Genomic DNA, 21006 nt, shown 5'->3' on the forward strand with positions numbered 1-21006 from the left:
TTGAGTTCCTGGTAAGTGGCATCACAGCCAAGCCTGTAAGGGGGCAGCTCGTTCACTGCAACTGCAGGTGGACCAGGGACTGCACAGTGAAAAAGCAACTTTTTCCTTGATGTGTCCTTGGGCTGTGCCTCCTGCAAGCTTTGCGCTCTAAAGAACAGAAAGTGGGGCATGGTGGGTGTTGGTTTGGGATCCCACATTCTCCTTGGACAGAAGGAGGGACTTTCACAGGTGTAAGATGGCAAGTTGAAAAGGCTTGTGATCTTTGAAAGACACAATCAGTCTTTTTTGTTTGGTTCGTTTTTTCCCCTTCTCAGAAAAATTTATTTCTTTCACTTGGATGCAAATTGCCATTTATCTGAAACACTGTATGAAACATCGGTCGCTCTTTTGCAATTGCTGGTTTATGGGATGGGCTCTGGGCAGGAGCTGGGTTTGGCTGGAGAAGTCACGTTAAACTGGTGGGGGGAGCAAGTGAGAGAGTGAGATAGGAGAGGAGGGGGTGAGTTGGCGGTAAAAAGGTGGGAAGAGAAGCAGTTGGAAAATGTATTTTGATTGAGAAACACTACATAGGATGAAGGAAGTGGAGGTGTGGGTTTTTTTAACTGAGGAGGGTTGTCAAGGATCTTGGGAAGACAGGGTGTGCTGGGAAGGTAGTTTTAATTTCAGATGTGCTGCTTTGTGATATACAAGTGTGGTTTTGTTCTGTTGTGCAGTATTTGTAGGAGACATCCAGAAAGCAGTCCTGATAAATAACGGAAGTCCTACCTAGTATGCTTGTGTTTATGGATGTCTGTTGCTCAATATATATCCAGCTTCAGGATTTCTATGTGGGGAAACTTCTAAGAGACAGGGATATCAGCAGTACAAGTAGAGGGTGTGAATTGTTACTCTATTTTAGGGTAATAAAATGGCATTGGGAACTGCTACAGTATCTTCCCAGGTAGGTTTGTGAATAGTTTTGAGACTTAAAAATGAAATCAGAGCTGACTCTGGAAGTCAGCCAGCGATCACTGGAGTTGGGCTTCTGCCTTAGGAAGGACACGCCGCACAGCTGAACTATAAACAACTACACATGCAGGGATGCTGCTGCTCATATGGGCTTGGCTGGCAACTAGTACTGAGCAATGTCCAGTGAAGATAAAAACTGCAGCAGCTTGAAGATTTGTGACTGAACTCTTGTCTTGTGCGAAGCTGATGTGAAGCTTTTCTTAATGTCACCAAAAGCTCTGGCATACATTTTTGCTGTGCCAGTGCGATTACATAGGCAGAAAATTCCTTAAATCTGTGTTCCCAGTGCATCCTTTTGCTTCTGGATTTGTATGGTGCAAGCAATCCTGCTCACAAGTAACTGTCTATAAAATGGCAACTCATTGAAAACATTTCTGTTGTAAGTTTCGAGTTGCCAGATATCAAACGCTACATTTCATTTACGTATTTCCTGTTGCAAGCACTCAGTGTTTGAGCAGTAAGGGGTAAAAATCAGGTAAGCTAATGATACAATTAAGGGGTTCTTATTGTTTGCTAATATAATTGATTTTTAAAAATGGAAACTCAGCACTAGAATGTTTCCTAGATGAAAGCATGTTCTCAAAAGAATAATATCCCCTGTGCTATGTACACTGATTTTTTTTTAAAAAAAATTTTGTCATCTGCACATGAAGACTCCTATGAACTTTGTAGCAAGTCACCTAAAATAAAGCAGGTGACACTTCGGACTCAGCAACACAGATACTTTCTTTTCAGAACACACACAGATTTCTTTACAAGCATCTAATAAGGGTTACTCTTGAGCCATTTTTTTTCACCTTGCATCTCTCTAGCGAAGGTCTCATATTCCTGAACTGAAGTCCCCAAGTGGATATCCTTTCTAAGAAAATTCCTGTCTGGCTGCTTTGCAGTAGGGCTGCAGACACTGGGCTCTGCCCTTACCAGGCTCCACTCTCTGCCCCTGCCACAATAGCTGGCAGCCAGTCCAGGTGAGAGCATCGCTCCTGCACCAGGAGTCATTCCAGATGGTGGCCCTCAGGCCTTTTGGAGGCAATCCTGCCCCAGACCTGCAGCTTTATGAATAAGCAGTTTGACTTTATCATCCAAGATGATTTCCTTGATGGCTTTGCTTTTGGAGAAGAGGCCTTCTTGGTGTCTTGGCCTTACGTCAGGTTTCCTGGGTTCAGGACTCTCTTTCTGGGATCACCCACTGCTGCTGTTGCCACCTTCAGAGGACAGTTTTAGTCCCTCATCTTTCATGCTCTTGGCGTCTCCCAGAGGGACAGTAGGTGGCCTGGAGCCAGTGCTCTCAGCTGCCATGTCCCACCGCAGACCAGCAATTGCAGTGGAGGAAGCTGTAGGTGCAGAAGCAATGGTGATCTGCCTGTTGCCTCTGAGCCTCGCTGCTGCAGGGCTGCGGGTGATAAAAATGGGCTGGTTTGGCAGTTTCTTCCCAGAATCTACAAGGTGGGAGCTTCCATCAGCCATATTCTCATGTTTTTCGCCTTTCCTCTGGAAATCTCCCATCCCAAGGCAGGTTGCAGCCTCTGGACACTCTTGAGTTTCCTCTGCATTTATTTTTTTTGGTGCCCCCTCTACAAGTGAGAGTGAAGCCCTCTAGGACTGAAACCCACATGGAGTAGGTAGCTCTGCTGTGCTGTACAATGCTTCTCCTGCCCTTGGCACCAGCAATGACTGGGAGAGGGAGCATGCTCTGCTGGAGACGTCCGTCGCCCATCGGTCTGGCGTGGGCCCCTTCTGGCCATCAAAGTTTAAGTGAAATTCAGTTATAGAAAACAGCCTGGTCAATAGAAAGGACCTTCCCCATTTGCTTTCTCCAGGGCTCCAGGTCGTTGTGTCTCTTCTGTAACAGCCAGTCTTCCCCAGCGGTGGTAGCAAGCTGAGCCACTTGGTTTCTCCCTCACCTGGGACAGGTCTCTCACCCCTGCCCTCAGCTGCAGTTTTGAACTGCCACCGGCTGGCTGCCCCGAGGTGCTGTGTGGGTCTTGTCTCGCTCCTCTCCTTCCTCATTTCGCTCATCTTTCTTTGGCTGCCAGTGCTTGTGGCTGGTGCAGTTAGGTTATAGTGAGTGAAACATTTTCAAAGCAGTTGGCCTGGAAACCCCAAACTGGAAGTGGTTTGCTTGGGGCAGCTCCTCTGTCAACCTGCCTGGTAGCCGGGAGCCTCATCCATACTGTCAGCGCTCTGGTCTGCACCCCACACCGAGAAGCCTGGCTGTGGCTGGCGGGATGCACGAGCTGTGATGGCAACTGAAGTGTTTGGAAAGGCATGAGCTGCTTTCCTAGGAAAGCTCTGCAGCTTTTTGTTGCCACACATAAGCTTTTTTTCTAACCTTCATATCAATGTAGTCAGAGGCAGCTGTGTTTATTGCAAGATGAGGCATTGGCTTTCAGTAGTCAGAATCCATTAAAAAAACCCACCTCTGGATCATTTCCTTCACCATAGAGTGCCCAAAGTTGCTGCTGTAAGAGAGGCTTCCTTGTGCCGAGCACTGGACAAGTACCTGTGAAGAAACAGCTCTGATGACTTGCTTTAAACAGCCTAAATCTACAAATAATTTGAAAATAGTGGGAATCCCACTGAAAATTGCTGGATTAATTATCTGCACCATTCTGCAATACTTCAGTGGGGAACTGGCAATCAGTTCTCCTGAAGAGTAGATCTTTGCAGCACAGGTGGTTTAAGTCATCAGCCCTAGAGGAAAGCTGTGCTAAAAAAAAAAAGTCGTTCTGTGCTTCTCTGTCTCCTCTGGAAAGGCAGGCAGTGCCCCTTGGTTCTTGCTGTGCTACCCACGTGGAGGGGCTGCTCTGGTGTAGTGACTGCTGTGGGGTGGCTCCCCTTTCAGGGTGATGTGGGGGGAAATAACAGCTCACAATAAGAACAGAATTCTGGGGGTTTTTTCTTCTCGGGAAACTAAAGAAATGACATGTCAAAACAGACAAAAAACCTGAGAAATTAATAGCTATTCATCAAGATGCACATCAGTCCAGAATCCAGTTGTGCTTTCCTGATTTTCCATGTTACTGTTTTCTATTGCCCTGTTACGGAATGGTTGATAGCAGCCCCTACAAACCGTAAGGAAAGAAAAATGCAATAGCAACCATTAGAAAATTCCTTTCATATTTCTGCACTTCTGGTTTTAGAAACTGACCCCCAATTTACCTATACAACTAAGACAGGTCTCTGTTAGAACTGATGGTGTCCTCCTCGGCCTCTTGGGAAAACAGCCTTTGGCACGGGAGCTGTAGCCATTGGCACTGCGTCCTGCAGTCTCCCTGCAGAAGCCAAGCAGAAATGGTAGAGCTGATGAAGAAAAGTCTCTTTGTGAGAACTGCTGCTGCTTCTGGAGTAAAGCTAATGCTTGTGTTCATCATTGAAGATGAGGACACCCTGCTGTCCTGCTCTTGAGGTTGCAGAAACCAGTTTTGCTTAAATAATGTGAGTTTTCCCTTCTCACTCTGCTCTTAGGGTGTGGACAGGGAAGGACTGTAAACACAGAGCAGCAGAATTTTATTTTCCACAGTGAAGATGCAAGGGCAGTTGGCAACAGCAAGTCTTGGCCTTTGATGTGTGAGCTGGAAATGGTTGCAAAATCTGAATTTCAGAAACAAAAGGCCTGACCATTTTTTTGCCCAGGGTGGTTCCTCAAGGCTTGCATGTGTTTCCCTCCCCATCGGCCCAAGGCAGAGTGGAAGGGAGCGGGGCTTTCCCCTCTTCCCTGAGGGGACTGCCCAGGCAGCATCCTCCTCGGGCTCTGGACTGTGGATGGGGCTGGGGGGAGAGGGTGTTCCTGTATTGATGGCTTCTCTCAGGAAAGCTGCCACCGCTGAAATCCTGTGCTTTAGCTGCCTGTACAGTTGCCAGATCCATTTAGTGCATAATTCATTTTGCTCTCGGGGATATGCAGAGGGTTTTTATGAATGCTAAATTATGTAAACAATGGTTTGATTCTTTCTGTCTGTTCCAGGATGGAAACATTAATAGAAGAGCTAGGGGACTTTGAAGGCAAGTACAAATGCTGTCATCTCACAAATCTTCAGGATGAAGAGCAGCTCTCCTTTAGCCAGCCCAACTGCATTGTCTTGTTGGACAACCTGGACTAGGTTTGGCCTGCGAAACCCTCTCTCATCCTTGCCAGCAGCAGCGATACAGAAACAAATGTGTCTTCCAAACCAGCAACATACAGACCACCTCAGAGTGGACCACCTCACTAATGCTTTTATTGGCAAAAGGCAAATGAACAGTTTGTTTCTTAATGTAAAGCAGAGCGCTCTCTCCTTGTACATTAATAAATATTTGGCAGAAATAAGACTGTAAAGCAGATGTCTAAGAAAAAAGAATTAAATGCAGGGTTGTTCCTTCCCTTGGCTCTTTCTGGAGAAAGAGCTGCACCATCAAGCTATCCCCAACCCTCAGCTGTATGTGAGGGGGCCTTTACATGTACAGGTGCTGTTTTGCTGTCACTGCCCTTTCTGTTGTCCAATTCAGTTAATTGAATATTCTGGAGCAGAGCTTTCAATAAAACATAAACAGTTTTCACTGGTTTAAGTAGAATAATAGTAGGTGATGGAGGGAGCTGCTTCCCCAGCTTTACTCTCCTTTTGCACCTGCAGTGGATGTTGAAACACCTCAGGCCTTGTCCATCGATGTCTCCCGGTGCAGCCTGCCCTGTACCTGTGTGAAGTGAGCGCTGTGGCCATCAAAAATCCACCTGCAGCATCAAGGCCTGTGTTCAAAGGCTCTGTAAGCACCGTCCCCTTCTTCACTTTCTTTTGTGGTGGGGTTGAAGTACCAGGTACTGCCCAGTACTTTGGGAGGGTGGGATTTTTAATAGGTGACGTGTGTGCAAGTAGCAGAAACCTGCAACCATTTTTATTTCTGCTGGACGAGGCCCCAGCCCTGCTGTGCCACCCTGCATGGAGCAGGGGAGGACAGGAGATGGGTGGCAGCAGCACAAGGACCCTGGAGACCCTGTGCCCCACAAGGACCAGCACTGCTGGGGGAAGCAGGGGGGGGTGGTCAGGCTCTCCTGCCCCTGTGGTGTCCGCAAACACAGTGACGGTGTCAAAACTGGGCATGGGACCAAAGCCCTGTGTCAGCTGCCCCGTGGTGAGGGGAGAACACCGCCATTCCACTCAGCTTTCTGTCACCTCACATCTCTGTTCCAGCTAATGAGTTTCTAGGCCACGCAATACGGGCATGATCAAAGTCTGTCATGAAACGTGAAAATCCAGAGGGATATGAATAAGAGAAAACACAGAGTTGCTTGAACATTACTCAAAATATTTTAATGTACATGCTGTAGCCACATTAAAGAAATGGAGAAAACATCTTACAGAGATGAAAGACATCAAAGGATGTGATTTCATCATGCCAAAAGCTGTAGATTTCGAAGTGACTGAAGCCAATAGCATCAAAACAGCTCTTTTTCTGGCACGTGAAAAACAGACCAAGAGGCGTAGAAAAGGGAAGAGCAAACATGTACATAACGAATAGATTAAGCTGTTCTGATCCATCAGGTAAAGAAGTAATCTTGTGTTTGTGGGTTTTTTTAACAGGTATAAATTTGATATAAATAATACTTTAAATGGTTCTACTTGTATATACCTAGTAGAACATATATAGTAGAATATACTTGTATATACCTAGTAGAACTATACCTGGAACAGCTGTAGTATGCTGGGTAGGTAGATATTTACAGCGAACGGTGGCTGATGCAGAACATGATGTTAAGTACGAAACCCCTACCAGACATGGTGTTTAAGTAACACAACAGCGAGCGTCAGCCATGGGCGTATGTGGTACCTGCCACTGTTACAAGGGGAGAGTTACAAGTTCAGCAGCCTGTGACCACACTGTCTGTGCTTACAGTGCTACTAGCCAACAGCCAGCTCCACCTCCACCCTGCCCTCCTCAGTGTGGCAGCGAGGACACTAGACCCCTGCCAAAGCAGCCTCTCTTACCTCCCTCCCCCTTTGTTTCAAGTCCTTGGAGAAAATAAGGACAAGATTCAGCAAAGGACCAAAATTCCTTAACTCTGCTGGCTGCATATAGGTCTCAGCTACTTTCCAAAGCTCTTGTTAGAGGTTAAGCTAATAGAGGTTAATAGATCTTAAGTTAACAGACGTTAAGCCCAGCCTACAGTATATACTGAAGTCTAGTTGTCTTCTAGGGCTATAATATGAGTTGAGACATGGGCCATATGTGGACATCTACTACCTGGTGGTCCCTTTTTCCTGTGTTGCTGGCAAAGCCCTATTCCTTACTCACCATCAGATTTCTCTCACTGACCAAGCTTGAAAGTGTCAATAAGAGGGGGACAGCTGCTTGCCCAGAGACAGGGGCTTACTCTGAGTAGCTGTACTCAGTTTAGCAAACCAACTGCCTCCTTCCATTTCACCACCATCTTGTTAAATCACCCTTAGTGGGTTTCTCACCAATTTTCTAGCAGGCCATCATCTATTCCCACATGCTGCTAGGGCTCCTAAGTCAGGGCTGAAGACAACTGAAAGGCAGGGCACCAGCTGTGGTAATACCTAACACCACTGGAGGAGCCAGACCCCATGCCACAGCTGGCTGAACAGCCTCTGCTACTCCATAACTCTTCTGCAGTCAGTGAGGTACCAGAGGATAAAAGTAACACAGGGAAAGATACAGGACTGAAAAATACTGTACAGCAAAAAATGAAAGCTAGTATCTACCCAGCAAGAGACTAGTAGAGAAATCTCCCCTGTGGGAGGGACAGAAACCTGGAAAGAAACTGGAAGCAGCAGGGTGGAGGAGGTTACGAGGGGTGTGTAAGAGGCAAATCCTGAGGTTGCAATGCGACAGAGCAAGAAAGTCTGCAGTACCATTCTGCCCTGAACGTCGTGGCAGACTGAAGGGACCAGACCTGCGTATTCACCCCAGAGCCAGACCACTGGCAGAGACAACTATTCTGCAGTGAGTAGAAAAGTGACCAGCACAACTAGGCTCCTATCAGCAGGCCCTGAGCAAATGTGGCCTTCATTTTCCCTAACTAATGGAAACATTAGTTACAACTACTAGGCAACAACTACTTCAGGAAAAAGCTGGCATAAATAGTGGAGAGAAGTGGAGTAGGCATCCTTAAATGAAATAAAGAGGAAGAAAACATAGGTCTAGTGGCAGGAATGACTGCCACACAGGGCTTGTTCTCCCTGCTCGCAGAAACCCTGTTGCAGGAGAAAGCTGGCTGGCAGGCAGGGCAGCCTGTCCTGCCAGCCCACACTGCTTCTCAGCAGCCGCCTTCTGGTACTGCCGGCTTGCCGAGAGGGAATTCACTCAAAGCCCTACGTACAGGCCCTGCACATGCCAGGGCCCTCTATCCTCTTCCCAGGTGTAGTGAAGCCATATTGCCACATGTTTTTCACCAGGGAGCTTTCAGGGACTCCTTCCAAGTGAGTGTTTTACCAGTAGGAATGGGGCTGGGCTAAAAAAAAAAAAAAAGAAAAAAAGCATTTCCCACTCTCTCCACAAGCAAAGCAGCTGCAGAGCAGCAAAAGCTGTCACAGACCATGCCAGAAAGGACATGAATAAACACTGCTACTCTGTCAGCATGGTCCTTTGTGCAGAGCCCAGCTCATTAGAATCAAACTAAAGCGTCCGGATGCACGGCTATTTCATCCACGTGCAGGGCTACACGGCACAGGCCAGGTACATGCTGCTGCTTTGCTGGAGTCCAACTGTTTGCACAGATGCTTCACTGTGAAAGAAAAAAATAATTTGGAGAAGCCCAGGTGTGCGTCCATGCATTTAATCTGCTACTAAGGTAGCAGGGTAGAGCACGTACCCTATAAATATTTTTTAAGCCTTTTAAAAAAACCCTAATCTCTTCTACTTTAAGTACAATGCCTTCTTAATGCAACATGTGTGGGAAGAGACAATGTGTCAAGACCTACATGTACCATACACAATAGACGTTCTGAGCATGACTTGTAAGAAACCCCCTCCCAGTACAAAAAAGTACCAAAGTGCCAGACCAAATCTCCCCCTAAGAAGAAGGTAATAACGTTCTATTTACAAGAAAATACTGCTTCAGTTAAAAATGCTAAAAACCATTCTCTAGAGTTCATATAAAAATAATCATGTCTATGTATGCACACACATATTTACATACATTTATGGCTTCCATGTGCTTCAACCTTCTCCAATAAATGAGGAAATATAAATACTCCATTACTGCCTTTTCTCCTCCTCAGGTTTTTCAGCCTCTGTTTCTCCAATTGATAAGGTGCCACTACCATATTTTTTCACTCGGGTTTCTACTCTGGCAAGTCTCTGCTTCACTTTTTGTTGAGATGAGGTGTATTCTGCTAGGAGCCTCGCAAACCTAGTCTGCAGCGTATCCAGAGCTGTTTCAAGTCTTTCTATCTTTTCTTCCAAGTCTTTTGGGTCAGCTCCTGCTTTTGCTGCTTCCTCATCTATTAAATTGTCTTTCATCAGAATTTGTCGCCCTTTCTCTTCCAGAGCCTTTTTGGCTTCTGGATATTCTGTGAGGGCTTCCATTAAATCATCCTTAGACAAGCAGAACAAATCAGAATAACCAATACTCCTTATGTTGGCTGTCCTCCTGTTACCAGATTTACTACCTTTGATGTTTAGGATGCTGATTTCGCCAAAGTAGCTGCCATCACTTAGGACTACAAATTGGGTTATGCCATCATCTGCCACCACAGCCAATTTTCCCTCTTTAATAATGTACATTTCTCTCCCAATATCTCCCTTTTTGCAAATGTAGTCCCCAGGACTGAAGACCGTAGGTTTCAGTTTCAGCACCAGCTCAATGAGAAGTCCAGCTTCACAATCCTGGAATATACGCACTTTCTTCAGTGTGTCCAAATGGACATTGATGGCAATTTCAGCCTTTAACTTGTCAGGCAGATTTTTGAGAACTTCCTTCTCATCCACAGTTTTCTTGTTGGTCCAGAGGTAATCAAACCACTTAATAACCCTGGCTTCTAAATCCTTAGTCACTTTTCGGAACTGCATGTACTGTTTAATGGAATCCACTTTGGCTTGGAACTCTGCCCTGGAGGCATTCATGTTGGAAATCATGGAGCCCACATTACCGACAATGGTAGCGAAGATCAGCACACCCACCAGGAAGTCAATGACCACAAAGAGATACTCTTCATCTTTCACCGGGGGTGGTGTTTCTCCAATGGTTGTCAGTGTGAGCGTTGACCAGTACAGACTGTAAATGTACTTTCTAGACAGGCGCCCGTATTCTGGAATGGACACGTTAGGGTAGACCCAAGAGTCGGTTCCAAATCCGATGAGCTTTGAAATGGCAAAGTATATACACGCGTTCCAGTGGATGATGATAAGAATGTATAAAACAAGATTTCCAATACGAAATATGTTTGGATAATTTGTCCTGGTTTCAGTACGGTCAAAAAACTCAAACAGACGAGAAATCCTCAGCAGGCGGTTAAATCGCAGTTCAGGATAGTTCAAACCAAACTTCAAATATGCCAGGTCTGTTGGCAGAAGGGACAGCACATCCAGTTTGAACTGGACAGTTTTGGTGTAATGATCTCGTAATTTCTTTTCATCCTTAACTAGTAAGCCTTGTTCAAGGAAGCCTTCAAAGAACAAAAAAATACATATTTCACTTGTTAGAATAAAAATATTCATCATCAACAGTACTGAGTGACTTACATTTTAGATACCTGAGAACATTAAAATTTGTACTGTTATGGATACAGACATTGATACACTATGAGTTAATTTAATGAAAAATATTTAATTGCAAACTTAAATATCTCGTTTCAAAGCTGATATATAATGACAAAGAGCAATGACTCTACTATTACCACAGTGCTCCCTGCAGTTTTCCACTCTATTCTGGGGCAGTTGTATCCTTTTCTTTTAGGTATGTTTGCAAAAAGAAAGGGGAGAGTCAAATGTCTCATTTTTCATGAATCGTTGGCATGAGTCATAACTGAAGTTAAGCAAGTGTTAAGCAGTTGTGTATAAAATTGGAAGTGGAGTATTTTTTAAATAAATACCAAGAATAAGTAAGTATAATAGACTGTTGGGAACTTTTTCTGAACAATGTAGATACCCTTGAGATAAAGAAATCCAGTTTCCGCCCCTTCCCGAGCCATGCTTTTCCTCTTGTGTTCAATGTTAAAGCTGACAGGATTTTCCTTTTCGTTTTGGAAAACTGGTTTGCACTTTTTTGTGTTTGTAGTGAGAGACCTACTAAGCAGAATTTTGTACACTGGTATTTCTTCATTCAAAGGACTTTGGAAAGTACTAGATTTTTTAAAATTATTAGAAGACATAAACTGCAGTAAGATACCTTAAAGCAAGCTGTAAGAGTTTTCATGGAAAGGCGGCCTGAGCAGTACAGCTGCGGTGCTGTTTTGTACCTCTGAAAGCTCAAGGCATTGAAAAGGTTCCACAAGGAATAGCCTATGCACTGCAAAATACTTGCTGCAATTGCAAGTGGAGCCCACTAGGCTAGTTAGGAGGAAAAGTCAACCAAGAGAAAAGCAAAACATTCCCTGTGTATAGGGATTATCATATTTTGCTAATCCTTTAGCAATCTACAAGCAGCAGCTTTCTCAGGGAAGCATCTGCTGAGGAAGGCCGAGCTGCAGTTCTTTGTGCCCTACACAGCACGGCTGTATTTCTGGAATGTGCACATATCTGTACTATTGCCTCATGTATATGTGTGTATCTGTCTTTAGGTTTTGGCAAACTGATGGTGACTACACATGGATGTAGTTCCAGTGCCATGAACTGCTACCTCTCAGAAAACTGCTGAAAAAGCTGATCAAATATGCCCTTATTAACAGAGTTATGCAATGGAACAGAAAAGTTGGCCAGGCAGGTGAATTTCTGACTCATAATTATTTAAAATAACTTTGAAAACACCTTCCTCTGGAAGGGAGGTAAAAGCCACTCAGCTCTTTTTTGTCCCCTCACAGAACTGAAGTCCTGTAGTAAAACCTTTTGAAAGCGTCAAAATGTGGGATATACTAAACATGACCAGCTGCTGAGAGACATGAATGGTTTTTTGCTTCACAGTGCACAGTCACCAAATAGGTGAAATACAGAAACTGGCCCTGCAGCTAGACAGGAATGCACCACAGAGAAGCTAATGTGGATCACGGTAGTTGCAGGGCTACCTAGATCCCAATTCAAAGCCAGTCCCAGCCCTTAGACAGCAGGAGTCACACTCTTCCCCAAAGGCTTCCAGGACCTCTGTCCCCAGGGCTGTTGGACCATGCAGACTTACAGGAAAAGGCAGCAGGCACAGGCAGAGTCAGGAGGGGTTGCTAAGAAAGTTGACAAAGATTTTAGCACCTAAAGGAAGTGATTTCCTTATCAGAGGGCCTGAAACTGCAGCAGACACCTGCACTGAACATTCAGGAGATCTTTGTGGCAATTGTACAGTTCTAATCCAGGGCTGCAAAGCCAACCTCCTAACCACGCTTTAACAGCCGTGCAATCATGATCAGGACAGCCCATGGAAATTTTATAACTTGCACTGCCTGGACATGCCCAATTTCTGCTCGGTTCTTTCCCATTACAATAACAGCTGTAATTGCAGGAGAGAAATTTAGTTGGCACAGCTGACATTTTAACAACACAAAAAAGATGAAGCCCCCCTGCCCCACCCCAAATACAGCAGTCTTGTGATTTAGGCTGCTGTCTGAAATAGACTTTCCTGTTGAACAAGGTACTTGCTAAGTCTAAAACCTGGCTTGCCATGAGTTGTGTACTTCCCAATGTGACAGCATTTTTAGCCTCTCTTGTAATTATGTTTACAAGTTGTCACAAGACATGATTAATGTCAAGCTGTCAGCATGATTTAAAAAATAAAAAATAAAAAAAGTAAAAATCAGACTTAGAAGGACTCTCACTTTTCTAATGATCAGTGTGGGTTTGGACCCTTTCAAGACACATTATAGGGCTGCATCCATACCAGTAAATAGAACAAGCCAAGAAGTGTTTTCTGGCCCTGAGACCAGCTACCACGGCAGCTTCTGTTCACATATAAGTTTTCCCAGCCCCCTCTAAGAATGACATCGTGAACACCATCCAACCTTCCAGCGGTGCCTGAGGGAGTACTTGCTCACATAGACCAAAGTGCATGCACCTAAATTCATCAAGGACTGTTCTAGCAGTTTAATGGTATGTCATTGCTGAGGCCTTGTTTAGTTTAAAACAGATATTGCTTAAAGGCTAGAATCTGTATCAGCTGGACATGCTCAAGTATGAGATCTTCTCAGCCTGTCTGGACTACAGAAACAGAGACAGGAAGCTGAAAAGAACCACTTCAGGTGTGACATGGCACACTCCTCACAGATCCTTTAGGTTCACACTTCCCTCAGGAAGGCAGGACCTAAGCAAAGGTGCCTGGGTTAATCCCACACTACCCCTCTCCCGGGTTAAGGCTACACCACCGCCAGGCAGCAGGAGACCCAGCCAGGCCCGCGCAGAGGCTGCAGGACACCTGGCTGGTGGCAGAGGGGCAGCAGGGCCGGCTGGCTGCAGGCAAAGGGCGGCAGACTGGAAGCCAAGATGGGTGCCGGGTCTCCTTGCACTTGACCCACTCAGTAACCACTTCTGAGCAGGATGCTGCACGGCTTGGCTAAGAAAGCAGCACTTGTGGGGTACAGTTGGTTTCTTGCCCACTCTAATGAACACAAGCAATATATTATGCACAGAGTGATCATGACGTGCAAAGTGTCTTATTCTCCCTCCCCCACGCTGCCTGTTACAGTGGCTGTTCAGTCAGTGTTTGGCAGGCCTATTAAGCACTGACAGAACTGAATTTAGAGACAAGTGAAGAGCAGGTGTTAGGAGGTCCAGCCTTAAAATAATCCAAGATCGTCAGACTCTCCATACTCCCAAAGCCTCCACTGTGGGATTCTGCTGGAGACAAGATACTACACTGGTCACACCAACAGGGGAATTCCTGTTTCCAGCCTTTATATCCTTGCTGTATCTGAAAACCCTGTAAAATCCCAGAATGACTCACCTGTCCTGAACCTGACAAACATGTCAAGAATATAGATGATATCACAGCCATAATCCAAGAACAGCCATAATTTAATATGGTCACTTTGTAGCTCATCAAAACAGGCTCTAAACAAAGATAAAAAAAATAAAATAAAATTACAGCAACTGAATAAGGAAAGTACTTGCAGTGTATGTCCTAGCAGCGTGTTAGTGCACATTACTGGCACTGAAGAATTACAGGCAGTGTATCTCCATGACCAGACATCTGCACACTAGAGCTATGTCTAAAAAGATACTAGGATCTTTCAGAATTCAAAGGTGTTCAGGCCAGGAACAAAAATGAAACTTATATGCCACACAAAGGCACCACAATTAATCATGAGTCAGATTTCATGGGATATACATCTCCATTAAGATAATTGCCAAGTACAAGACTTGTTTCTGAGTGGCAAGCCATCCTCATCTCCCCCTGCATCTGATACAGCCTAAGTGAACCATTTCCAGAGCACTCCATTACTTGGACACAAACTGATTTCCACATTTTATATGGGAAAACAAATACTCGAGTAAAATCGTCCTGTTCTTCAAGCACCTACAGATGCATGACATTAATTTAAGATGACCCAACGCTGCTCACACCCCTCCCTTCTGTTCTTTACTGGGTGACTGGAAGACCTCTCGCTCTCTCAGCGGCTACTGAGCCTGCAGTGGCCACTGAGCCTGCAGTGGCCAAGGCACACCTCTGCAGCTAGCCAGCAGGTGGCACACAAAGGCCACACACAGCCAGCGCTCTTGAGGATGCTCACTACAAGTTGTAACAAATGTTTTTTAGACAAAAAGATAAAAAGAAACACTTGCCATCTATTCCCAGTGGTATGTATATCATATAGCCTTAAGGGCATATGAACTGTATATCTTCTAGGTAAGCCACCCAAAAAATACCGCAGGGAGGTAAAGAGGATGATTTACATAGGAAACACAATGAGACACTAAATTTGAAATGTAAAATTATTATTAACTGAAATCCATACCTGCACACTATCATACACCAGTTATAGAACACGGGTGCTGCAATTATGGTCAGCCAGTTGTAGTAAATATTGCTTGAAGGATCTATCACAAAGATCTCTTTTTTCTTCCTGGAAAGTGAAAAGTGCAGATTTACACTGGAAATGTAATGAAGTGACCTGCTAGATCTCCATCTTCTGGAGGCTGCTCATCTCATGATGAATTCACAGCTGCCTAAGAAGAAGAAGTATCCATGCAGGCAGCTCCAGCTGAGATACCAAGTATTAGCTTCATCCCATCTGATGTGCTGTATTTATTTGCACGACCCAACTTTGGAAAAAGTAAGAGTGGAAAGAAAAGCACAGACAGGCTGAAACCCACTGCCTTTCTGCATATGACCCCCACTGAAAAAAAAATAAAACGTTCAGTGTTTCTTACTATCATTCCAGCTATAAGGCTATGGTCCATTGCTAGAGAAAGAGCCTTCCTTTGCAGATTAATTTTGATGGTTTTGGTAAACCCTATTATGGAAATGACTGTATAAGCATGCATTTATTAAACAAGTAAAACATATATGTATTCAAATACATGCTTATACAAGTAAGACTCTGTGTGTGCATACATGTATAGTGTGTGACTAGAACTGAAACGTGTTATTACGTAAAAGCAAACTTCACACATTCACGGTCCTTGCTCTCTAGACCTCACAACAATGAAGAGATGCTAAATGAAGTGTACAAGCCTGGAATTTAAAGAAGATTTAAAGAACAGAAGGGATAACGGCACAATGCTCAGAAGTGCCCTTCCCCAGAGCAAGAGAGGTTGATACGGAATAGACAGCCATTAGGCATGTTATATGTAATCAGAGGAAATATGCATTAGTGGATTGTGAGGTCCACAGCTGCAGAAGTTATTCCAACAGGAACATGTGATAGTGTGATCTGTGAACTGTGTAACAAGGTGGGGAACACATGACCGGGCAATGCTTGCATGTGCATTTGTGTGACTTTTCCAAATCTCCAAGAATGTAAATATATTAAAACATGATGATAATTTATTTCATATTTGTGTGTATTTCTGGCATTACCTCTGCTGTCAGCTGAATGTCCAGATGATAATGTTACTAAAGAAAACAGCTTTAATCTAAAAAGCATTTACTTTGCCATCTTCATAACAGGCTTTGAGCCATTTTTTCTAAAAAACTGGTCACTACCTCAAAACTGGATATTCATATAACAAAGCACACTACCTTCTCAACATTAAAACATTTATTTTCTTTGCTGAAATGTTTTAAAACTCTTTTGGCTAGTGCAAAGCTCAGGCTCTCACTACATAGTAATTGATAGCAAAAGAGAATCCTTAGAACAAAGGCTTTCTAACCAAACAAAGCTTTGATTAAGAAAGTCAAGATCTTGATATGAAACAAACTCCATTTGGAAGCAATTTCTAACTATGTCCCCATGCCTACACAGCACATGCCACCACATACATACATATTAACTTGCAATATATTACTCTAACATACTCTTTAACTGTGAAGTCCACTCAAATGCATTCTCTTTTTATCTGCCATCATTGTTGTTTTTAATGACTAATAATACTAAGTTGTACTATGTTTGGGTCAGCTTTGGGGGAACAAAACAAGATCAGGATCCATTTCTGTCAAAAACATTCAAATGATCTCATTTTGTTGCAGAAATACAGCATCTCCTACTCAGCAGAAGCAAACTTGAGTGATCATGAGTAATGAACTTCACCATATTAAGTAATTAGATATGCTTTTCAGTGTAATAACTAAACTTACTAGTAAACGTGTAATTTTCCACACGTAAGATTTTCAGCCAAACCAGACTTTTGGTTCAGCTGCTCTGAATCAGTATGGACATAGTGGAACAATGAAAAGACTGTTCAGACCTGCAAAGCAGGCTGCTATTCTAAAATGCCCTCATAGTAAAAAAGTGATCTTCAACAACAAATCAAAGTGACCAGAGGTAGTTGAATTCCCTTTTACCAACCTAGGAAGCTGTTTGTGACAGGTGTAAACACAGGTCTTAAAGATGCAAAAAGTCCGTTGAGCAGTTGTACCTTTCAAAGGGGAAAACATTAAAGATTTGACAGGCTAACATTCCACAGCCTACAGCACAATAATTGTCGTGGAAGTGTTATGATGAAATGCCATACCGTGCTTTGTAGCGTAGGAGGTGTGTTAGAAGCACACATTCTTTCTTTATACTTACTCTTCTTTTTTATTATTATCTTTTTTGTCCTCTTTCTTTTCCTCTTTCTTTTCCTCTTTTTTCTCCTCTTTAGCCTCTTTCTTTTCGTCCTTTTTGCTGTACAACATAAGGTAAGGCTTAGCAATATTACTGATATTCTAGCAGTTAAAGGAAAGGGTGGATGTTGAGGTACAGGAAACTAGACCAGACTCCAGATAAGAGTAGGACAGGGTTTCTCAGTGGAACCATTCATCCAACTAGTAAAAATGGTTTAGAGGCTGAGGCCTCTCAAGCTGACACCACCACACCACTCCATCAGGTAACCAGCTGGCTGATTCTGTGCATTAGTCACCCATGCTTTGTTGACCTTTCCAGACATGAGCGTACCTGGCTGATTTTAAGTAAAAGCTTCCAGTCTGTTTCATTCTTTAGAACTCAAGTATTTAAAAAGAAATCTACCAAGTGGTAACAGAATTTGAAATGGTTTAACAGACTGTCAACATTCTTTGCATATCCAAAACCTCACAGTGACTGTCTGAAGTTTTAATGGTAATTAAATGAAATGAGGCTGAATTTCCTCTCACAGTTCTTTAAAACCAACATAGCTGTAATTAATTAATTACCTCTGGCTTCAACAACTGCCTTGAAGAAGAATCCCAGTCAACGTGTGAAGAAAAGCAGCAAACGTAGAGAAAAAAGGTGTGTCTCATTTAACTGCATAGCAGTAATTTTATAAATGCTTTATAGTCAAAATGATCAAGCCAACCAATTTTAGATGTCTTCAGTAGAGATCTGCTGTATCTACAAGATAGTCCATATCTCATAGTCCATATCCACAAGATGACCTGTGCCCTAAAAGCATTTTTTCCCTTTCCAATAAGCGTAAAGAAAGAATGGGTTGCCTAGTTGAGATGCAGGTGTCTATGGTTGGACAGAGGAGCCATGCCCAATTTGCTCTGCCTGTACGCAATTGCCACTGTAGTCAAAGGCTGAACATCAAGCATTAAGTTCCATCCTTGCTGAAATCAATGGGAATTTTTCCTAGACTTAATGGAATCATGACTGTCCCCATGTTTATTAATTGCTTGTCATGCAATAAAGTAAAATATGGACTTTTAAACATAATTATATCTTACCATTCCATAGTATCTAGCACAGACCCAAGTTGCAGGATTTAATTTCAGATAAGGATTTTCATACTGTTCAAGTATGTACAGCCTTTAGCTTATACATAAAGATGGATCTGACTTCCCCCATTCCTAGGTCTGTCTGAAGAGTATTGGGATATGTTAATTTATACAGATAGGGCCACGAATCCTCTTCAAAACTGCAGAATGTTAACATCTTTTCTAAGATTCTGTTAATCTTAGAGCTAAATTTGCTAAATGCCTTGGTCAAGAATCATGTATGCTGAAGAACAGCACTCATTGGTACAAACAGAAAATCCATCATCTGAGATATCCCTGGTTTGTATTTGAAATTTCTTTATTCCTTGAAGCAGAAAGTGTCCCAGTAAGTTAGACAGAAAAGCCTAAATGTTCCTGACACTAGAGTGTATGTGGATAATGCACATGTAACTCTTCGCATGTAAGGTCTGTTTTGGATGAAAGCCATAGACTCCTGCTCCCATGGGAGCTACATGTTCTCCTCTGAACTGTCAAGACTGGGTCTGATTCTCCCCTTGCACTGGTGTCAATAAAGGACAAATTAGTTCAATGACAGCAACATCCCACAGTGAAGACAGAATATGTAATAACTGTTGAAAAAGTGCTGCTTACAGGATTTGAACCAACAAGTAAAAAGTTTAGTGAGCTCACTTGTACTTTGCATGTATACCTGCTTGTACTACTCGGATCAGAAAAAGTCTATGCTGTGAATGGCAGTCCAGTGCTTGACTGTGCTTCTTACAGGGAGAAAGAAGCACTCCAAGGGAGAAGACAACAGTCACCAATTTTAGGATAAATATAACAGGTCTAGTAGTAGCTTTCACTTATCAGCAATGAGCACCTGTTTTAATTCTTACCCTTAGACATTTCCACAGTGATGCAGCACCACAGTGTAATTTGGAAAAGCCTAGACTCATTTGCTAAAGAATACTGAGATCCTACACTGCTACTTCATGTCTGGAGAAATACATACCAAGCTGGCGAGCACCACTGAAACTTTTACATAATACACTGCAAGAGAGCATAACTAGAGGAGAAAAGAACCTGGGTTGACTGATCTTCTATCTATCCATGCTTCTCAACTCAAAGAAACAGTTTTTTCATTTACCAGGGCGGATTTCTACATGTCAGTAGGAACTGACACTCAAGTATTTATTTTTTTTGTCACCGACCGCCCTGGACTTTTATGGCTTCTTTTTCAAATCTTCCCCAAAACCTCCTTCCTATTTTAAAAACATGTCAGGATTTCACTGCACATTTCTATGCATCATGCCTGATCTAAAGGCCAATTCACAGTTGCTGTTGCTAGCATTAACATAGCTCCTCAATACTTCAGATGGCATTCTTACCAGAAAGGAAAAACAACAAGTAAACATCATTTCCAAAGGGTAGGGCCACTGTACATTTTTGGATGTTGTTATGCAGGGAAAAGTAGGTTGAGACAGAGAATCAATCAAAAAGTCTAAGCAGTGGTGAACTTTGGAGGGAGTATTTTGGCAATTCCAACTTCCTCCTACATTTTGTTTCAAAAAAGAGAGAAAACATTATTTCACACAGCATCTAATGCCAATACTTCTTATTCTCTGGCCTGAGATCTCTTACAAACTCATCTATCAACGATAGGTATCTTTCACAAGTGAGATTCTTCCATTTCTGTGGCCTCTGTTCATCTCTGTATCATGCTAACTCCCAGCTTATCATGCTCCCACCTACTTGTATTCTGGCAGTGGAAGTTACTCAGAGGAAATGGCTGGCCATAGTCAAAGACTTAAAAGCATCACCTGCAGTTCCCCAAGGGCAGGCACTCTTCGGTCTTTAACGTAATGAAAAACCCAAAGCTTCAAAAAGACCTGCATCTTTTTTTCTTTATCAGTGCTACTGAGTAACCAATAAACCAGTTGTTTCTGCCTGTCCTCTTTCACAGCAGTACAGCGGCATCGATTCTGTGTTTCCAGCACATTAAAAGGAGTATGCATTTTCAGACTTAGAAAACATGGATGGCTTCATCAGCCCCTATAGAAACACTGTCATAGTCTCTGAATGAATCAAATATTTGCATTTCTCATCTGTCGAGTACTTTGCGCATCAAGCATGTTTCAGACTGTCAGGTAGGTATACAGGTCTTCATTCAAAAATTATGAAATATTGGAAGGATGAAAGTTTTGCCCAAGGTACATGAGTTGTTGTCAGAAACAGAATAAGAAAGCAGTATTTCCACCCTAATCCGTCCTTTGGGCCCTGACTAGCAAGCTACGCTCCAGGCTTGTAGCACGTCTTTTATATCAGTCTAAATAAAATTCTGCACATTTCTGTCACTGTTTACTGCACACTTATTTTCCTTTTTAATAAAAATTATGCAAAACAAACCAAAAAGCTGCTTCAGAAGCAGGAAGACCTCTTGTTCAGGTATGTGAGCAAAGGTCTTGCAGCATCATTTAAAATGTACAGTTTGATCTAGCCCATGGTGGAGCTATCCGGAGAAAAAACCAAGAGTTTCTTGAAAGTATTTCTGACATGATCAGAAACTGCCCTGATTATTTCCAATTTTTGTTTTCATCTGGAAAACAATGAAAAAAATTAACTACCATCATGCATGAGAACAGATCTGC

The 21006-nt window shown here is 43.1% G+C and overlaps 1 protein-coding gene across 3 annotated transcripts in view; it reads right to left on the reverse strand.

Annotated features, from left to right (window-relative positions):
• Positions 1-6274: 6274 nt before the first annotated feature.
• Positions 6275-21006, reverse strand: part of CNGA3 (cyclic nucleotide gated channel subunit alpha 3) — a 37038-nt gene continuing 22306 nt past the window's right edge. For 2 of the 3 annotated variants that reach the window (XM_074908420.1, XM_074908438.1), the window contains 4 exons: positions 17253-17348; positions 15039-15146; positions 14027-14133; positions 6275-10613 (listed from right to left, as the gene is read on the reverse strand). In XM_074908420.1, the coding sequence (XP_074764521.1) occupies positions 9205-10613; positions 14027-14133; positions 15039-15146; positions 17253-17348 (1720 nt within the window). In that variant the 3' untranslated portion in view covers positions 6275-9204. The remainder of the gene's footprint in view (positions 10614-14026; positions 14134-15038; positions 15147-17252; positions 17349-21006) is intronic. The other variant, XM_074908428.1, reaches the window with a different exon arrangement.

This window comes from Athene noctua, chromosome 1, assembly GCF_965140245.1.
Source record: "Athene noctua chromosome 1, bAthNoc1.hap1.1, whole genome shotgun sequence".
Taxonomy (NCBI): Eukaryota; Metazoa; Chordata; class Aves; order Strigiformes; family Strigidae; genus Athene; species Athene noctua.